The sequence below is a fragment of the Furipterus horrens genome, unplaced genomic scaffold (genome assembly GCF_987537825.1).
Source record: "Furipterus horrens unplaced genomic scaffold, mFurHor1.1.pri manual_scaffold_3, whole genome shotgun sequence".
Taxonomy (NCBI): Eukaryota; Metazoa; Chordata; class Mammalia; order Chiroptera; family Furipteridae; genus Furipterus; species Furipterus horrens.
This window is the reverse complement of record NW_028327173.1, coordinates 185809899-185831874: the sequence shown is the minus strand read 5'-3', so window position 1 is coordinate 185831874 and position 21976 is coordinate 185809899. Positions and strand designations below refer to the sequence as shown.

The 21976-nt window shown below is 44.2% G+C and overlaps 1 protein-coding gene across 1 annotated transcript in view; it reads right to left on the bottom strand.

Moving 5' to 3' along the window:
- RAD51B (RAD51 paralog B) overlaps positions 1-21976 on the bottom strand; it is a 556308-nt gene that overhangs the window by 41267 nt on the left and 493065 nt on the right. Inside the window, exon 10 of the mRNA XM_090271032.1 lies at positions 8128-8206. Coding sequence (XP_090127158.1) covers positions 8128-8206 — 79 coding nt within the window. The remainder of the gene's footprint in view (positions 1-8127; positions 8207-21976) is intronic.

The following is a 21976-nucleotide window of genomic DNA, read 5'->3' as shown; positions in this document are numbered from 1 at the left end:
AGAAGCTGGAGCCCCTCTTTGGCTTCCTCTTCTACCCCCAGGTTTCCCCTGAGAAAGCCAGCTTCCATCTGTAGCCAGGAAGTGCTCACAAGGGCAGGGGGCCATGATTTAGATGTTTTGTGCTACACCTAGCACAGCACAGCCCTTAACAAGTGCCCAGGACTTCCACTGCGATGGTAGCTGTTGAAAGCTGCCCTGTGGGGGACACTTGGCCTCTCGAAGGGACGCTGCTAACCAAAATGCTCCTTACAAGTTTGTGCCTCAGACCCTTTGTTAGCGTGGACGTGGGCGAGCCTCAGGGGGTCATGTCTTCATCTGCCTCCATTTATCCTCCCTATTGAAGGGCTCCTTCAGGACATCGGTCAGTCTCTGTGGGAAATTATTTGGAGAGCAACAAAAGAACCTGGGCCCTTTGGGGGGGCCTTCAGAATTCAGTAAACATCTGGACACGCAAGGCCAGGTTCTCAAGCAGTCGAGCTGGGGACATGTCAAAAGAGAGAAAGGGCCGTGTGTGCAGGGCAAGCTCTTAGTTCTGCGGTGATGTTTGTTGTAGAAAAACACAGACGCCCCAGTCGGTAGATAGGAAGACTTTTCAAAAGCTCCTCTATGTGTCTGCTTCCATGAGTGCAATGCCCTGTTTGTCAGTCCTCATGGCATGTGTGAGGAAATACAAGTTTCGCATGGCTAAGTTGCAGCATGTGATGGCCATTCTGATTCTGTATGTGCTATGAATAACCCAAGGTTGCGTAAGCCTGTCCTGGCTGTTGTTGGGAAGCATTTCTGTTATCCTTAAGGCTTGTAAAGCACTTTCTAGTCAAGGTGACTTGGATTCTCATCATGAGCACATTTTAATTGACAAAACAAATGAAGTACTGAGACTAAGTGATTTATAGTTCATGGTGAAATTCAGGATCTGAACTCTTGACTCTCAGTGTTCCCTTTATTGTTGAATCAATCCATTTAGAACACATTAGTCAGCATGATTCATTAGTCACATGGCACTAATCAGCATTCCCCAGTGTCCCCAAATCTATCCTCAAACGGCAAAAGAAAACTGGTCTCTGTCAAAAGGCAATGGAATGCCCGTTTTCATCAGTATTCAGGAGCTCACATCCAGTTTAAGCCCCACGTGTTCTCGGGAACTTTTCTCAGTCACCCTAGTGGGAACAGGTCTATCTCCTCTATCCCTCCATATTCCGTTTTTGGACCTTGATAAACTGTGTCACAATTTGGCTTCGATTAAACTTATTTTGTTTTGAAATAACTAGATTATGAAAGCCTCATGATTTGTAAAGAATAGATGCTCAACACATACCTGCTAAACTGAGCTCACTGAATAAAGCTGAAGTCAAATTCCAGAAAGAACACCAAGTCCTTTTGGAAAAGGTTTTCAAAGAAAATCAACAACCTGGATGGATTTAGCATCTTTTGGTATTATTACCTGGGCATTTTCACAGATGCAAATTGTTAACTCTGCAAAGATAGCCAAATGGCTTCCAGGGCCTAAAAGAGGAGTGTGGATTCAGGCTAACTATAGTTTAGGCCTTGGAACAGAGTTTTGCTCTATAACCTTCTTCCAACTAACACTTTGTTCCATGTTTTCAAAAGTTGTGGAGACAGGAAGAAAACATTTTGGGGAAAAGAAAGTGTTTAGTCTGTGACTTTGGGCTGAAATTCATACTCTGCCCTGTGCTATAAGCACTAGTAGCAGTTGTTCAAATATCTTTCTTGCACAGTGCGTAACAGCAAAACACATACTGGAGTTTCCACTTGAGACAGGTCCTGCTTTGGGTGGGGGACCAAGATTTTTGGGTGCTGACTGATAGTGTCATTACTAGTTCTGATACCCCACTTCTCTACCTTAGACTCTACTGAAGAGGGTCCTGATAGCATTTTTAACACGAGCTGAATTTCAACATTATGCAATGAGCCCAGACCTAGGGTCTGTACTATTGCACCATGGGACCTAATCTCTGCAACCGTACTCCTTGGAAGAGAATGTGTTCCTGAATATTCATCCCTTTTCTCCCACAATTTAGCTGTTCTCCTGGCCATTCAGACTTCAACTACATAACCTCTGACCAGTCTTCCTACTTTTTGATATATACCCGGAGAAACCCTCACACCTGCATACCAAGAAACATGTGCAACAGAATCCATTAAATTAACAAATAATTGAAATTTCCATCAATAAAGGAACATATGGTATATTCAAACAATAGATAAGGACACCTCCACTGAAGTGAAAGAACATGATCTATGTGTATCAACATGGATATACTGCAAAAACATGTTAAAGGACAAAAGCAAGTTATGGAATGATGTGTGCAATAAACCATTTATGCAAATTTGGCATGCACTCAAAACAAATCCCTCTTTGAGTCTCAAAACCAGAGTTAAAAAAAAAAAAAAAGAACAAAGCAGAGGGCCCGTAAGGGAAAATGCTGTGGAGGGCGGGAATGTGAAATCCATGTTAAAAGAGAAGAAGAGAACTGGGCAGGCAAAAGTCCTTTCTCATTTCCTCTGGGAAGCTCGTCCCCAAGCAGGCAGAAGCTGCATAAGGCAATGCTTTGGCCTGGGTGAGTTTCTGAGGCTGCAGTGGCACCTAGCAGCCCAGGGACAATGGTACAGGCCTCTCTTCTGTGACCTCTTGGGGAGAAGTTCACTCTCTCTGCTCCACTGAATCCCAGGGCTCTCTGCCCAGGCTGTGCCAGGTGTGTGGGTGGCATTTACCAAGCAGACACTGCCATACCTGGATGGAAATAGATTGAGAATCTCCTGGGTCACTTTGAGTCCACCAGGCAGAAAACATTTAGATAGGTTACTGATTCAGACTGAAATCTGATGAACTCAGATGGTGGGTGGTATTTGGGGGGAAAGAATTTTTCAGTAAATCATCCAGTTGGCTCAGTGACTAAGAAAATGGAGTAGAAGAATCTAACTTAACCCAACTTTGTGACAAGGGAACAAATAGAGGAGATTAATGTCTCTCCCAATATGCTTTAAAAGGCAATCAAACAACCACTCTTGATTTTACAAGAAAGATGAGGCACATAGCTCTTTCCAGCTCTTAAAACATCATTGTTTTACTTCTTTGTTTTCTGGTTTCTTCCAAGTCCCTATATTAGGTGGTTAGAAAAACAGGAAACTAGTTTTGTTTCCAGCATCTTCTCTGGATCTATCTCAGGGTCCCTGAGGCTCCCCTTAGGTTCCCCATCTCCACCCCAAGGTTTATGCTGTGCATTCAAACCAGTTAAGTCAAGGACAGCATCAGAATCCAAATGCAAGCTGTCATACCTGATTTTGATCTTTTTAAAAACAATATGAAAAAACAGTTCTGCCCTACTGAGAAACTAAGCCATTCATTCTGTCCTGTTCCAAACAGTCTGGCTTTTGTTTTTCCAATGCTCCCTGGATTCCTGAAGAGAAGGGGAGCGCAGCGAAGGCAGAGCAACCAGGAGGAGCCCCTCTGGACTCAGCCTTTTCATCCTCCCTGGTCAGCCTCTCCCTTGGGTCTGCTTCTTTACCAGGTTGGCAGGCCTTTATTGCGATGAGCCACGCAAAAGCCTGGGTGGCCCCCAGAGAGTCGGGCCCCAAGTTCTCCCCAGGTTCCCTGCAGCGTCAACCACACAGCCTGGCTGCTTTTCATTACAGGATTTTCATTCCTGGCTATGACAACAGAGGCCCAGGGATCCCTGTTCCAGGTGACACCTTTGGGACTTTCTGGGGGAACACAGGACACAACCGGAGCAGATGCGAGTCACTTTGGGGTCCGTGAGCCCTCCCTCCCCTGTGCAATCATGCAGTTCTGTGGGCCCACCCCACTAAAGGCCATTTTAAAGCTGACTCCTGCTTTTCGCTCTCCACTAGGTCCTGGCATCCCTGGGCCTCACTCTGGGCTAGCCAAACCTCTGAGCTTTTCTGCTCAGTGGTTCTGGGGTTTTCATGGTGAACTCTGGGGACAAAGGATAATGGATTAAGGACACCTCCCCCCATGCCTTCACCTTTCCCACTTCACTTGTACAAAAAAGAACCACCCTCTGCTGGGACCTAGTCCTTCTCAGAGTTGAACCCTCAGAAGCTGGTGGCTGTGAGCTCTTTCGCCTTTGGGGCCTAAGTATTTCCAGGGTCTTGGGCCCAACCCTGAGAGACAGGATCCCCGACAAAGAAGATGCAAACGGCGGTATTACCATGGTAATGGCCTGAGCCAGGCGGCCTCCTGAAGATGCTGGGAGGGTGGGTTTTCTTTCTTTTCCTTTTTCTTTTTTTTTTTTCCGCAAAAGGAGAATAGTTCTGTTCTCCATTTTACTACAACAATAGCATGGACCAGCTCCTTCAAGTGTTTCAAAAAGCAGCCTGAGAAATCTCTAAGCATGCTCCCTCCCCCCGCCCCCATCTCTCCAGCCTGCCGTTTCATTGTCCCTCCGTCCCAGGGAACAAAGTGGCGGGAAGGGTATCAGGCCCCCGGTTGCTGGCTGTTCCCAGCATCCTAATCCTTGAGAACCGTTGAGGAGAATGGCCTGTGGAGTGGGAAATCGAATTCTGGCCCCACCTTTTATTCCCTCCCTGTGCTTGCACACTCGGGGGCTCTTCAGGTATTACAACCCGGCCTGGTTATCAGGCCAGTAGGCATCTTGGGGCTTCTAAGGGGATAAAAGGCACTGAGGGATCATTCCCACATTCACTAATGGTCCCCTCGAACACCTGCACTTCAAGAAAGGTAGCCTGTTTGGGTTATTCTTTCCCACCACTCCAGGCTGGCTCCATTACAACGCCTGAATGTAGAGCCACAGGTGGCTGGCCGGCAGTTTCTCTTTTAGTTGGTGTCACAGAAGCAGCCCTCCCTCATCCAGCCCTTCCTCTCTCTGTCCCTGCACCTCTCAGGCATGAGCTGCATACTGCTCCCCTCTCCAGCTCTAGGTACCGACCGCCATGCCAGCCAGGGCTATCATGCCAGAGCAGCCCCTCCCACAAGAGAAGCCCATTGGCCCCAACTGCTGGTACCTACCAGGGTTACTACCCTGGGATCAAAGGTTTCTTTACTTTAAACCTGGGGAAATGTGCAGGTGTTTTTTAGTTCAGTCATCTGCTAAGAGTGGGGGCAAAAATAAGCTTTTATGTTCCTGTGTGTGGAGATCTCAAGGATATACTTGACTGGGCTGAGTGAGTGAAAAGTACACCATCTCCCAGGAGAATCAGACACAGCTGACGCTGGGAAGGCCTTGAGAGGTCACGCAGGCCAATGACTACAATCTCAGTAAGAAAATCATTTGCATTGCAACCTCCATGCTGAAATTCCACAACAGATATTTCATGAAACAATAAAATATGCTGGTGGTGACTCATTCATTTCACTTTATCACCCGATAATGGGTTGTGACTAACTTGCAAAGGACTGAATCAAGGTCAGCATCGTCATTTTCAAGCTGACAAAACTAGTGTGCCAGAGATTTTCTCAAGATCATACAACAGCAAGGACAGAAATCCAAGGTGGGAGGGGGGGGGTCTCTCCAATAATGGAGGGGTCACCGTTTTTTTGAAGATCACAGCTTCTTTTGGTTTGCCAAAGTCCTGGGAGCACACAGCTAGAGGACGGGCCTGCCCAGAGGTTTGTATTCAGTGGCATGGCTGACAGGGGCAGAGGGTTTTTGCTGCAGCAGAAAACCTCAGGGACAGAGGTTTAGCTTCAGGGAAGTGGACGGATAAAACAGCTCTCAAAGTAACCAGGTGAGGCTCCGCTGTCTCTCAAGACATTTTTATTTATTCCTTGAGGTTCTTGGATCATTGGACACTTTCCTGAAATTTGTTCTTTCCTGGACACACAGCTCCAGGTCAGTCTCCTTTAGTGACCTATATTCTCCCCTGTTTTCCAACTTTTTCTAATAGGCTTTCTTTGTAGTTTTTAAAATTTGACCAGTTGATTGTAATTCCAGTCTTTACTTTCTCTAACAACTTCCTCTTTCCTGTCAAAATCATGATCTTAGCAATGAGTGTCAGAGAGGCAACACTGTGAATGTTGTTTCCACAAATACTATCATAAGAGTTATCCAAATCAGATCCAGCTTAGAAATGCTATTTGCCAAAATGCCAAAACGCCAAAACTTTCAATACAAGCCATCTGGGTAGAACTGGCTCTCCCCCCCCGAAATTGGCCTAAAATCTTCCATATAATTTCTTGAAATCTTCATCTAAGTTTGCTTTTTTTAGTAGACTTCTAATCTTTTAGGAAAGGCTCTAAAAACGAAGAGCCAAAGCCCCACTGTGCACTGGGTAAATAAAACTCTAGCCTTCTGATTGCTTATTAGTTATACACCCTTAGAGAGTATGTAACAAAGGGGCCTGCTGTTTGCTTTGCCTAATCTGGTCTTAAAATCTCTGCTTCTTTGTCAGAAAACAATATTTGCAATTGTAAAAAAAATATTTACCAAGGAACTTGGATAGCATAAGTCAAAGGCTAAGAGCCAAAGGTCAGTAGTTCTTACCCCAAATTTCCCTGGACCCGAGTCCCTGCTGTGGAGCTCAGTGGAACCAAACAAACACACTGCTTTCCGGGTCCGTTACGAAGCGGACATTTTAGAAGGGAAGGGAAAGGAAGGCTGTCGCCTGTTCCGCAGTCACAAGCATGACCTGTCTAGCCTGCCCCACAGATTCCTGCTAGATCTCTGCAGTGCAGTGTGTCTCCCTGGGGATTGTCCAAGTGCTCACCCTGTTTCACAAACCTGGGAAAAATATTCAACTCACAAAATCCTACAGGGCAGATAGTCTCCCATGGACAGCAATGACAATGTAGGTTCTCTGTGTTTCAGGCTATAGGGTCACCTCTGCATTTCTGTGAATTGAAACCTCCTGCCTGACAGTGGGGGACAGATGTGTATCCTGGGCGTTTCTGGGAAGCTTCTTAACTGACCAAGCAGTTTGGGACATCTGACCCGGTGGGCTAAGTTCAATGGTGTTTGAATTGATCTCATGTTCACTGTTTCCTGAACAGACCTGCAGTTGGATGCTTTTCTTCCCTGCCTAAGGACCCAGTGTGTGGGAGTGAACCCCACTGCAGGGCAGTGGGTGCCAGGGTGCTTCACCACAAGCCAGGCCAGCAAGGCCTCGTCCCAAGCTGGAATGTGAGTACAGGGAAAGGAGTGGAGCAGCCAGAAGAAAGACGAGGAAGTAGTGCTCATGGAGCCACACAAAGTGCCCCTAGGCTGCAGGCCACACAGCTGCAGGCCTGCTGAGCAGGAGGGCTTAGAGGCGGGGTGGGGTCCCGCACTCCTGTGTTAGAGACACACCGCCTGCTTCCTCGAGCCACAGGATCTGCTGAGAGGACTGAGGCGGTGGCAGTTCCTAGCTTGCTTGGTTTGACCCTCATTCTTTGGTCATCTCACTCTGTTAGAAAATTCTAGTTTTCTCTGAGCCCCATCACCGCCTTCTATCAAATTCCTGCTATAACCGCCCATCTCTTTCATCTCACAAGGACAAATCGTCGGCAGCCGTCCGTCTCGAGAGACGATGGTGTAGCTTCTTAAGAGTCTATCTGCACCGCCGAGAATGGTTGTGCAGTCCAACTCGGGAGTGACACGGTATCTGTCTCCTCCCGTGTTGAATCGACATCTTGCGATGACGCTGAAGCTACAGAGCCTGGGCAGGGTAATATGGAGGGTCTGCTGTTGCCCATGCAGTAGACCCCCCCTCTCTTCGCAGCTGAAGGGTCCAAGGGAAAGACGGAGTCAATACTGCTTGGCTTCAGGTGCGCCGCAGGAGTTGCCGGTGTTGACTACAACGTCAAACCGCCTTAGGGACTCCGGCTCCGGATTTTCTGTCGGGGTTTACTCCCTTAGCCTTTCCCCTGAAGAGGTATGCCGCAAGGCAGCGGAGGTTTTTTGGAGTCAGAGTTTTCCTTCTCTGATGTACCCTGACTGGAAGATCGAACCAGCGACACTTAGCTCGCAGGCCGACGCTCAATCCACTGAGCTAAACCAGCCAGGGCAACAAGGACAAATACCATTGGCCAATTCCCCTTGGCCTTTGAGTCTGTCCTGAGGTAGTTTCGATGAGGGGCACAGATAGCAGTAATCATCAAGAGCAGCACTGGGCATAATCAGCCTAAAGAACGGCTTAATCCAAGGATCTTACCTTGAAGAACCAGGCCTTCCTTCTTGATGGTGTAAACAAATGAGGTAAAGGGAGCCAGAGGGGACTTGGCAATGAGAATCTGCAGGTAAAGCACATATTCCCAGGGTTAGTCAAAGGAAATATCAAGATGACCTCCTCTTCAGTCTCCTTCCCACCGAGACAAACTGGTGCCACATGACTACAGCCATAAGGTTAATTTTTTAAAAATATTTTTTAGAACAAAGTAAGTGTTATTCTGTCAATCAACTGATTACCTTAGAAGACTGTATATTTATTCCAACTATTCTGCTCCCAAATGCCATAGTCTTGAACCAATTTTTCTAGAAATAAATTTTATTATTTTATGTCATGTGCTTAACAGTTATCTTTCTGCCCAATGATAAACCTAGCCTAATTTTATCATAAACTTGGCTATTTTACTAAAATTTTTTTCAAAGCTCCTTTGAGAGAGAAAGATTTGCCATCATTGTGGATATTCAAAATAATTTGCTAAAGGTAAAGCCATGGTAGGTTGCTTTGTTGGCCCCAACTCTTCACCAAGTTTGTATTTATAATACCCTTTGCCATGTGACTACATTTCCTCTTAGTGAAGGTGTGGTGTATTTCTCATGTCCCTTGACTCTGGGTTTGGCCCCATGACTTGTTTTGGCTAATAGGTTGTGCCAGTTCTCATCCTAGGCCTCAGGAAGCCCAATATATCTCCACTTACTCTCTTATGCTTCTGCTGTCAGTAAAAAAAAAAAAAAATATATATATATACACACACACACACACACACACACACACACACACACACACACAAACTAACCTGCTATCTCAGAGCAAGAACAAGAGACATGTGGAGCACAGCTGGCCAGCCAGGCCATTCCCAAAATGTGAGCTCCAGGAGACTCACATATACGCCAGTTAAATGCTTATTATCGTATGCTTGTGAGATTTTGGTGTTGTCATGGAGTCTCACTGCAACAAGGGTTGACTGATGTACCAGCCAACACAAAATACCAAAGCTATTCTGACCAATGGCATTCTCCTAAGAAGATACCTACCTTACAGGGGATGGTCATTTGGTCATTACCCCTAACCCATTATCACACCTCACATGGTTCTACAGAACTTGTAAGGACTGATGCATTATTTTATGATAACATTTCTCCCAAAGGAAGATGAATATCAGCTTCCTGTTCTACAAATTACCATCATCAAAAACAGTGACAGCTGGGCGCAGAGCCACCTAGGTAATCAGGGAGGCAAGGAAGAAGGAAGAAATAATTTCAGAAAACCAAAAGGCTCACATGTAATATCTCAGTCTATCTCAATTCAACAAACATTTACTGACTGTCCACTATGAGAAATGGTGGAATAATGCAGTGAAAAGATCACAGGTTTTAGTCCTGGAGTTTGAACCCAGGTGCCTAGGGTAAGGCTTGCAACCCCTCCGCCGTAGCCATCCCCTTCCTTCCTTTAGGAAATAACTCCTCCAGTTCCAACACTCCTCTGCCTCTTTTGCAACTAGGGTGGCCATATGACTGACCGAGCTTTGACTAACAGAATATAAGTGGCATGTAGAACTTCCGGATTATATTTTCATAAGAAAATGGTGTGCTCTTCACTTTCCCTTTCCCCCTTCCCAAGAACAGGGACCAGACTCAACCACATGTCATCCTGGGGGAGGACAACGCAGCACAAGAGAAGGAAGCTGGGTGACCTCATAAAGCGTCAATGCCTCCCACCTGTCCACCTCAGGACAGAACCACCTGCTGGAACCACTGCATTCTGGGTGTCTTTGTCACTGCAGCGTAGCCTGAATTCTAACCAATACTGTGGCCATGGAAAACCTAACTTTTGGGGGTCTCAGTCTCCTCACATGTAAAATGGGGATGATACCACTCACCTAAATAAGATTATTGGGAGGACTCAGTAAGTATATAAAATGCCTGTTACTGTGTCCAATCAACCCACCATATATGCTTCTCAAGTACTCCCTAACTTTCACTCATCAAAAAACCAATATTCTTTGCTTTTACCAGAGGATTCAACTCAAGTTGAATCTCAACAATTTTTGCAATTGTTCCAAAGTTATCTCTGTAAACTTGCTTGACATTCTCAGGATATCAATGAATAGACAGTGGGCTTTTACATCTTCATGTCAAAAAAATCTCACTTTTAAATTAAAGTGGAACCTTTCTGACAGAGGCAGTTTGGGGATGATTCAATGTGAAGTTCATGGAAGCCCCCTGGCAAGGGAACAGTGTGATAGAAGAGAGGGCAGGCCTTCTCAAATTTTAATGTGGTATGAATCACAGTGGGTCTGGCTGGGATGCAGATTCTGATTTGGTAGGTTTTGAGCGGGGTCTGAAAGTCTGCATTTCTAACAAGTTCCCAGGAGATGCTGATTCTGAGTAGTGGAGTTCCAGGAAATTAGCCTGACTGAAGAGCCTAAGATGGAGAAGCAAGACATGGGAGTCCTGAAACCAGTTAGGAGTTAGGAGGCTATTGTGATAATTCAGGGGTGACAATGATGAGGGCCTAAACCACAGCTGTGTTAGAAAGAATGAGGAAAAAGGAAATGGGTAAAGAAATATAAATCCTTTAGATCAAAGAGCAACAGAAATATACTAAACATATCCTAAATTTTAGATCTTTAATGTCTGCATGAAGCAATTGGACATGAAACCAAAAGAGTATAAATAAATAATAACCAACAAAGTTTCATACTATATTTTTGAAAATTATATTACCATTTTTATTTTCTAAGCTGCAAAATTAAAACTCAGGGGAAAGAAAGGATGTGCTATTCCAATGCAACACAACAAATGGCATCTGAGCCTAAGCCTTCCAGCTCAGTGGTGCCGCTGCCAACATCTGAGTGCTAATACTCCCAGAGAGCACACACCCGCTCTGTGAGCACTCAGGTTAGATGAATCCCACTTTCTTTTGGGGTGGAAAGGACTTCCAGGTTGATAGATCAATAGCAATCTAGTGAGGGGCAGCAACCTCTACAAAATAAGTAAAATATGTGAGATGATTATATAACCATACCTATATGATTATATGATAGAGGAAAAAAGGCAGAGAAAAAGTATGGGAAGTGTATTGGATCAATTTTAAATACAGTAACAGAAGACCTCACTGAAAAGGCAACCTTTGAGCTTGTGGGTCATATAACTGAATTCATGGATGGGATGCTGACTATGGTAACAAAGATGAAAAATAGAGAGAAAGTTAACAGATTGCAAATCATAATGTCAAAACAAATCTCAATTTGGTTAGAATATTGGGACAAATCCTACAAATCTTCTAGGATGCAATTTTATTGAAATATATGTAAGGCCTTTTTCCTTGAGGAGAGAGGACCAACTAGTGGTTCTAGAATGGGGAGACAAGGTTTAGTATTCAGAAAATGGCTCAGGAGTGTTCATTAACTACAGTTCAATACAAGCTGGTTGTGCGATGTGGTTCACAAAAATCCAGTGTGGTCTCAGGCTCTATTGATGAAGACAGTATCTAAAACAAGGAAGTGGCAATCCTGCTTTGCTCCTCATTGAGCAAACCATACTGGGTACAGTGTGTTTGCACTGGAGCCCAAATGCTGAAAGGGAAACTGACAAATAAAACAACTGGAGGATCATCAAGGTGGTTAGACACCCAAAGCAACCCATGACCACAAACACTTAAACGCAAACGTGATGGTAAGAGGCCTGGTGTGAAGGGGCATATTGCTTTTAATATGAGATTTCTGATCTGGACATTCTGTGGTGTTACACAGTAGAGAAGAGAGGTGTAAATTAGCTTTCTAGCCTAAAAGATTTCAGAAAAAGTCATGCTTGCCATGTATTTTTGTGAATACAGGTAGACTCTTCCCTGTTTCAGACTTCAATCAATATTCCATGCCCTGTGCATTTATGCCTTTCAAACTATACGTTATCCTCTTTCAAAGCAAACAACCCTTCCCAACAGATCATTTGGGCTGTTCTGTTTCAGATGTCCCATCATCCCATAAATGCGGGTATTCTAATCACTGTCTGACTTGGGCTGTTGCCAAGTGTTGTTCTATCTTCGTCCATAGATAAGGCCCTGCAGGGAGGGCCTGGCTGCTTAGTAAAACTCAAGGGCCCCAGCGAAAAAATTTTATCACACTGAATCCTGTGTGCAGTGTGTGTAGTTGGCTTTGGAACCCTCTGAGGATTCACAGAAATATGTAGTCGGACAAGAATGAGTGCAGACATGTGACTCAAAGCTTAGAGCTACGCCAGGCAGGTGTGTGGTATTGTGAGCTATTAATTCCATCTCCTGCAAAAAGCCAGATAATTTCTTTTAAAATATTTCCTTCATATCAGACCAGCTTGACTCTAACAATCACTCATTTATTCAAACCCTCTGTCAACAAACATTTATTGATTACCTATTATGGGCTAGGAAGATCCAATTTGCACTGGGTAAATTAGCACTTTTCTAAGATTTCCACCTGTTTTGACCTCAGTTTATTTCTTAGAAGTATGTTCTGAATTCATGATAGAATTATGAAGGTCAGGGGCATCTTCTCTGATCCCTCGCCCTTCCCTTCCACAGGGCCCAGTCCAGGGCATTGCAGGCTGTGGGCTGCTAAAATGAGTGGTGGGCATTTCCCTCACTGTTCTTCACTTTATCCCTACGTTGCATGTGTGAAGGTGTCTCCCAATTTTCAAGTGAAAACACAGAGGCCTAGGTGCTCTGGATCAAATGTGGAAGGAGAAGTCAGCCTTTGGAGCTCACTGGCCTCCCCTCACCTGCCCTCTTCCCCTTTCATGTCCCTCCCTTCAGGTACCTGTTTTGCTCTGAGCAAGTAAGTTGTTAGCTGACTTTCATTCTAAGGTAACAGCTGATTTAAACCTTCCAATGTTACTCTTTCAGGTATGTTTGCATTTTAATATAAGACTCTCAACAGAGAGTCATAAATCCAAAATGGTGGAAAGTCCTACAGGATCCGGGTGGGTGGGGCAGCCTTCCAGAGTTCTCACAGCATTGATGATGATGCTGATAAAAACAGCAACGGCCAACACACCGTGTTCCTCGCAACAACCTTTTGAGGCAGGTGGCATGTACGCAGTGAAGCCATGATTCCAACGCAGACCACAGACATGGCCTGACTGAAGACAACAAAGAAAGGAACTTGTTGACAGGGCCTCCATGCAGGTTGCCTCAGCTATTTGTAAACTTCCACGTTGTCAGTCTTCCGTCTGCCTTCCACTTCTAAATGTCCAAATCCTACCTACTCTTTGAACCCCATGCGAATGTCACCTCTCCCAGAAAGCTTCTCCAGCCTAAGGCAATCTCTCTCAAATTCCATCATACTTTATCTGTACCTCTCTAACAGCAGTGCTTTTCCACGGAATTTAGTGCTTTCTCCACTGAATTTACTACCATGTACATGAAGGCAGAGACCATCAGCATCACTGCTGCTGCTTCTGGTCCCACCAACCTCCAGTAGGGTGCTATAAACTAACAGACGCTCAATTATGAAACTCACAGGTGAGTGAGTGGGTAAATGCACAGACTGGTGACCTTCAGAAGCCCTAACTCATACACACTTTGAGGACTTACCTGGCATCCCCTCCCCAAAGTTGGGACTTAGAAGATGCCATAGAAAAGAGCAGGCTGCCCAGTCCATCACTGCCAAGGTTCTCAGCTCAGGCTGGCCCAAAGTCGGGTCTTTGGTTTCAGCTTGCTATAGCATCACATGTTTTTCCTGGCCTAGTCCTACTTCCAGGAGACTCAGAAAGTAGAAAAGGAGTCATAGAACAGAAAGTGCTGGGCACAGGAACCTTAGGCCTCCTCCAGAATGGTGACACCTTCTAGGGAAAAAGTCTGTGTCCTTTTTTTAACGTATAGGTGTCACCCTCATCTGCACTGACCCAGCCCATCCCTTCTCCTCCACGGGTGGCCAGGAAGGCTCGTGTGGAGCAGGCAGCACAAAGATGTCAGGAAGCTTGGGCATAGGCTACCCCGGAGGCTCCTTTTATAGCGTTCTGGCAACTGCCGTGAGTTCCTGCAATAGAGCCCCAAATTTAGGAAAAAGTGAGTTTTGCCTTTGTGGCCCAGGAAAGCAGACATGAGCAGGCAGCTGTGTGCTGACAGTAAGCTGGCACCAGCCCTTCCACTTCTCTTCTCTAGTTCCTGTGCCAGTCAGGCTTCCTTTAACAGCGGTAATGAATCCTTCCTCTCTGCTGTTTCCTTCCCCTTCCCACCCACCACCCCAACTCTTACACTGGCCAGGGGTGAGGGGCAGAGGGAAAGTGTAAGCAGAAGAATTTCTTCCTGTCAGGGCAGGTGGTAGGCCTGGCTTGCTTTCTAGCCCTGCTCTCTGCTGCAAGATGTAGAGCCCAAAGACTGCGTAATACATTCAGCTAAAGAAACCTAGGAAGCCGTTGAGGTACATAGTTCAGAAATATGACTTTATTTCCATCTATAATTTCCTATTTAACGCTGTCTCAGTCTCTCCCATGGTCAGCAAGATTATGTGTTGTTGATGAATTCAGCAGCAATGAAGCAAGAGAGAAAACCCACTGACTCTGAAATGTCCTGCAACAGGTACCCTACTATCTCACTTCAACTGGATGCCTGGGCTAATAAAATCCGTTGCTAAACTAAACAAGCTTTTCCCCTAGCTGTGCCAAGTGTCTGCGACAGAAATCCTTCATGCCAGGGATTTTCCTCCTTGTCCAAGACCGAGAAAAAGGTTGTTTTCTCAGCTGCTTTGAAGCCCAGGAAGAAAGCCAGGGAGGCAAACAAGCCAGACGGTCTTGCATCAGATACTTCAACAGGCTTTTGATAACCTCAAGTCTTCTGTCCCTTTCCCAGGTTGAGCTGAACTCTCCAAGCCAAGGGGCAGAAGGGCCGGAAATGCTTCAGACAGGAAGATCTCTGTGGCTGGAAGGAGGCCACGGGATCAGGGGGGCTTGAAGTGTACCCAGTGATCTCAAAGGAATTCCCTAGTCATTGCGTTAAGAAGAGCTGGAGGGAAAGGTGGCAGAAGTCCAGCTCCCAGGCCATATCTGGATCTCATACTGATTAAAATCTGCTTCATCACTTGGAAAATCATTCTCTGTGGAACACTGAAGCCTCAGTACGAAAAGTTCTGCAAGATTATGAGGGGAGAGTAGAGAATGAGTTTAGAGGCATCTAAACTGTCTTCTCAAAAACAGGAGAGGTCTGTAGAAGTATATAGAGTGGGACAATGACAGGGTAGAAAATGTACTTGAGGAGACATGAATTCATTCATTTATTGATATGTGGCCTACTTCACAGCTCTTTCTACACAAGTTGGAGACAGAAATTAAGCTGATCTGAATCCCTAATGAAATATAATTCTAGACCATGGGAAGATTCTGCTAGAAAGTTTGATTCTGAGGCTGTAAGATCTTATTTCTCCAGAGAGTATCACTGTGCTTTTTGTAATAACATCTAACTGGAGATTGTTTTAAAATGTTTTTCTATAATACATCAGATTCCCAAAGTATGTAAACTAAAAGAGCTAGGTCCTTAGAGAAAACAATTATTTCTTCAGCTTGATAGGCTATTAACTCACTAAGTCATGGGATAGTAGTAATTCAGGGTCAGAGTGGCATTTTCAGTTTATGTTTCCCCCAACATTTTATTATGAAAAATTTAAAACATACAGCAAAGTTGAAAGAATTTTATAGTGAATACCCATAAACCTATCAAGTACATTCTGTATTAACATTTTATTATACTTATTTTTATCATTTATAAAATCACTTATCACATCAACCCATCCTATTTTTTGCTGCTGTTGCATTTCAAAGTAAATTGCAAATGTCAGTGCACTTTCCTCTAAATACTTTAGATGCAGATCATTAACCATAAGCTTGGTATCTGTTCATATATTTTAAAAATCAAGTCGATTTTTTCCTGTGAACTTTATATGTGATTTGAAAGAGTTAAGTGATTTTCCCCAAATGATACTAAAATCAGAGAGAATGTAGTGACTACACATATGTGCTAGTATGAAAGTTTATACAGTCAAAGAATATGGGTCAATATTTCTAAATGAAATAGATTTATTGAGGTATAATGTACATGTAATAAAATTCTTTTAAAAATATTTTATTTATTTAAACTGCAATAATTTCACAAAGATCATGAAAAGGGATGGAGATCAACATACATGGTCAAAACCTCTACATTAAAGAGGAGGCCCCCTTTGTGAGCTTCGGTTCTTCTATCTAGAATCAGTTAGTGATTTGGTGGCATTATCATAATATCAGCTTTGAGGGTGAGTTACATACACATACATCATACCTCACACATGTGAGTACTACATACGCCAAATAACTCCCCTCAAGGGTGTGCAATATAACTTTACTATCATCAAATCATTCTTAAAGGAGTCTCAGAAAAGGTGGCTTGGGGGTAAGTATAACCATCTTCATTACAAAATGTAAGACACATGTAGTCCATCATGGCTGCAAATCTTGGCTGTATGATTTTGAATACTCTCACCCCTGTAAGCATTACTTCCCTCATCTCTAAAAGGAGCACAATAATACCAACCCCACAGAGTTATTGTGAGAATTAATGAAATGAATGGCATTAATGAAAATTGTGGCACTTCATAAGAACCTAAGAAATGTGGGTATCTTTCCTGTGGTGGAGAAGAAGAAAAAAATGTAGGAGAGCTAGTAACTTCCCTCACCTTGAAGGCTAGAGAGTTCAATGATCTAACTGCCTCTCCTGCTGCCCATGTGGGAGTGTCTGTGTAAGGCTAATGTACAATTTTCATACAGGCTGTGGCACTGTACATTCAGGTTTCAAACGAGATGGCTAGCTATTATTGACATGTTACTGGTACCATATGGTACTGTTACCATTAGGTGCTGCTAAAGGAAGAAGTAAAAACTGATTGTATCATTAGTAAGGTCACGGTCATCATTACTACATGCCAAATTTTTTAAAAATCAGAAATTAACGTAAGTAGCATTGATTTTAACTTTTAATTAAGTACGTATGAACAAGTATGTGGTTTCATTGTCATCTGAATTTGGAAATCTCAATCTAGCTCCAACTAACATAATCAAATACTGTCACAGGCGATTTGAAGGGACAGGGAGCTATTCTCTTTCCCTACCCTAAACCAGGAATAGAAAAAGACCAGAAAAACAAGATGCACAGGAGCTCTGTCCAGACGTAAAATACTAAGCTAGCTCTGTGAACATCCAGCAGGGCAGGCACGATTTTCCAGCACCGTCCACAGGCCCACAGGAAGCAGAGCTGGATCTTCCCGTCCAGGCCCGTGAGGAAATGCAGCCAGGGCGAGGCAGCTCTGGCCTGCCAGGGTCACAGAAGGAGGGCTCCGGCTGTGCAATTATTATGGTAAAAAGATGCCAGGAACTCAGAGGGTGTGTCTTGAATTCTGAAGCACACATGCCTGTTACATCATGCTTGGGCCACACGGGATTTTCTCCAGTCTCCTGGGAATCGATTCGAGGAAGGCAACATGTTTCTATGTAAAGAGGCCGAACTTTGGGCTGGAGGTATGCAAAAACAGCTGGTCAAGTGGGACTGGTTTGTGTAATGTGCCACAGCCCTGGCCCTGCTCTGATGGGTGGAGAAACTATTTTAGTGGGAAAGCAACATTCTTACTTCAGAGCACGATCACATTAATTCCCTCTGTTACCGCAGCATTCTTCTTATTTCCCTAAAGCCCTCCTCCAGTGGAAAGAAAAGGGCAAAGGACAAGAAGGAAGCACAAGACACGATTTCAGATGTGTTTAAGGGTGTAACAGAGAGACAATAGTACCCTTCCCATCCTTTCCTTTAAGGCTTCAAATAAATCTCGTTTGAACAAGTTTTTGCAACAAGCTCAGGAAGATGAGGAGAGCGGCAGCGTGGTACAATAGCTCTCTTGGGTATTGTCAGGACATAACTAGGGATTTGTCAGTTTAGGCTTTTTTTAAAAAAATATTTTTAACGTGACTGTGTCTAAATCTTACTCTGTATACAAACGTACAGTGACTCATTCATCAAGCATTGTTCAAGAATTAAGGCACCTTAATCCCACAGAAATAAACTCATAGACCAACATAATTTTTAAGAAATGGGGATCTGCAGGAGGACTTTAGAAAGAACTTCATAAGAAGAGCTTGATAGAAACCAGATTAGATTTATAAGGAGTTTAAAAGCTATCCTATCTTTTTGGGAACCTACCAGATTTCCATTTGGGGCCTATTTCGAACATCAGGACTCTTGGCAGACTTGGAAAAATAATAGTGATAAGAGCTAACATTTATTACTTAAGCTCTTGCTATGTGCCATGCACTGTTCTAAGACATGTAATCCTATCAACCTTATAAGATAAGTACTATTATTATCCTCATTTAATCAATGACATGAGTTAGGTCCAGGTCCAGCAAGTCTACTGATTAATACAGGGGGATGTCTGGCTGCCCATGCCTAGAACTGTTATCTCTAGAGGCTGGAGAACAAGTGAGCCCACCAAGCAACCACTTATGGGATCTGATTTGAGGGATGTCAGAAGGTTCCTAGTCAAAATCTTCCTCCTCTAACTGAGTTGTCAGGCTCTGAAATTTTTCATCAGCGTTATAGATTTGGACTACATGTGTCATCAGGCAGTCTCCCTGGTAACAACACACGTACCACCAGGCAGAGCACATTCTCCAGAATGAGTCAGGGGATAATCTTGCCTGAAACGCAGGACTCTGGGGCCGAGAACACAGACCAACAGTGGCTGTCAGAGGGGTCAGAAGACTTTCCAATATAAGATGTATTCTCAGGGTTGGGATGTCGGGAAAGGGGCCTTTCGCGGGGGTGGGGGGATGGGGGAGCATCCAGCATAGCCTGGCACTGAGCTCCCAATGGAAGAAGATGGGGAGGATGTTAAAGTCTTCCTACTCTGTCACCAAGCCTGGGGGTGGCCCTGCTCAGAATTTTTAGGGGCCTTTTCAAGTATCATAATCCCACAGCACTTCTGAGTCTCACTGTTGACTTGCCTGCATCGTGGGACTATTTACGTGCCAGGTCCACCAAACAACTGGCTTCTTCTCTCTCTTTCACCACCTCACGCTATGTATGTAGCTTTACATTTCTATGATTATATAAATAACACATGTTCACGCCAAACAATTCAAGCAATAGAGAAAATTATGAGGAATAAAGCAAGCCGGCCCCTTCTCAGCGATTCTGGGTGAGGAAAAGTCTTTATAGCAGGAGCCACAAGGCAGAGTGTAGGGGTCCAAGCTCCATTTTCTCCCCTAGGGCCCTTTGGAGATGGGACAGGAGGCAAGTCCAGAAGATCTGGCCTTAAGAAGTCCTAAACTCTTTCTGGCCCCACAGCCTCCCACATCAGCTTCAATATGTCACCCCTCTGCCCCTGTTCTCCCAGCAGGCGGGGAACTGCCTCTGGACAGGCACACAGCAACCTTGGCTTGGCCCAATTAGGAGGCACAACATTGTGAAAAGCTTCCTCTTTGTTCCCCCGGGGTACCCATCTTAAATAACAGTGCTCCATTTTTTCCCTTCCTTCCCAAGGAGTTCATCATGTTTCACAAGTAAACTAGAGCTCTGCCTAATTACTATGGGACAAAAACTTGTATCACAAAGACAAGAGCCCACGCATTGAAGTGTTTTCTTCGATGCCTGGGCAGAGCTCTCCTAATGGCAATGAGAATGAATTAGAGGCTACTACTCTAATGACATGGCAGATTCCCGTGTACACAGGCAGGCAGATTCATCCCCAGAGAAGCCAGCCAGGACTCCATAAGGAATCAGATACCAAAGACAAAGAAAGGCAAGAAAAATGGGATGGAAGCAGAAAACAAAAACAAAAGCCAGGTTCAGCAACACCAGAGCCAGGGACCTCTTCCTGCAGCTGCATCGTCTCAGACAATCACAAGTCACATGATGAGGGAGTGTGATCTTGGGGGCAGCTTGGGGGCCCTGCCTAAAGGTATCTCATTGTTCTGAGTTTGGATTCATGTGGTGACTTGAAGCAGTTTCCTGAGCCATCTTCTCTTTTAAAATTAGGATCAAGAGAGAGGACCAATTAAAGTGGGCCCTATTAAAAGACATTAATAAATAACAACTACATTTAAAGAGCCATTCAGTCCAGACCAGTACAGAACAACTTTTATGGAGTATTTATATGTTGACCATGCTCTTTGGCATTCCTAGGTAGAAGAGGTTAGACAAGGTTAACGATGAAGCAAAGCATGCTTACAATTTTAATAGACTGAGCCAGCTATTTCTGAAATAAAGCTGTTGATTACCACTTTTCTAGCTTGGATCAAGTTGTTTGTTATTTCTTAAATATAATTTAAAAGAGGAATACTTAAAGACTTTCTGATATGACTTTCAGAAACACAGTATTTCTCTTTTTTAAAATTTGTTTATTTATTTATTTATTTATTTAGAGAGAGGGGAAAGGAGAAAGAGAGGGAGAGAAACATTACTGTGTGGTTGCCTCTCACTCGCATCCCCAACTGGGGACCTGATGTGCAACCTAGTCATGTGCCCTGACTGGGAATCGAACCAGAGACACTTGGCTCAAGGCTGACGCTCAATCCACTGAGTCACAGCAGCCAGGGCTCATTCATTTTAATGTCATTATGCTCTTGACTATTTCTGTATATCCATACCATGAACTACTATGCTGCTATGAAAAAAGATTAGCAACTATGTTAACATGGAAGGATTATCTATGATGTTAGGATGATTTAAAAATCAGGTTACCAAATATGTATGTAAGTGCACACACATTTTCATGTATGCATGAGCAGTGTTCAGAAGATTATATACCTCAGAGGATTTTTCCTCCTACTCTGTATTAGCCTACATTGCTTGATTTTTCTTTTTCACGATGAGCACAAATCACTTTCATGTTTTCCATTTCAGAATAAACAGAAACATCCTTTCCCTCACAGACGTGGGGAAAGTCACGTTAAAGTGAGTGGGTGCTCTGCTGTCCTCATCAATCCAGACAGGCTGTGCCATTCGCTGTTGCCAGAAGTTCCCTGTTGAGCAGGCACAGACTCTAGCTGAATGCCACTGAAAGCAGATCATGCCAGAATGAAAATTCAGAACCTAAAAAGGGCAGACCCACTTTGCAATTATATAAAACCATATTTACAATAAGTGTAAGCAATGGTTACTTAGAACTGAATGACTTATTTCATGTTATACTAATTGGACAAATATTTACTGGATATCTCCTATGTACCAGGTACTGAGCTAGACATCAGGGAAAACAGAGATGAATAGGATGAGGCCCCTGCCCATAAGAAGCTAAGTGGTCAACTTTGAAGTAATCCAGAAGTCCTCGGGAATCCAGAAGATGACACACACTGAAACATACTGGCTTCCCAGCTCTCTGCCTAAGGGTGAACAGCAATCCGAAGGTTTTATGGCCTAAATGCCTGTGCTTCCAGCCTTCCCGGATTCATCCAATCAATTTATAAAAGAGGTATCCTTGTGGAGTGTATTGCTCATATATCTATACAATCTGAAAGCAAAACCCCTGCATATAAACCAAAAGTCCTCACTCCTGGACCTCCATCTTTTTACGCTTTTGAAAACCATTCTTGGCTCCCTGGTATGTGCTTTCCAAACTCTTTAGCAGGTCCTTCTCAACCTGGGCCAACTCACTGTTCCAGTCTCTCCTCTCACCTCTCCCACCCCTGATCCTTCGCAAACCCGACTCTGCTGATTAAGTATGTCAGGGACTCCTTTACTTGGCCTGGTCTCTTTTCCCTAAATGAACTTCCTCAGACCCCAACTCAAAGTCCCCTCAGCTGTGAAGTCATCCTTCAGCCCTTCCCTCTGACTCAGGCAGGATCAG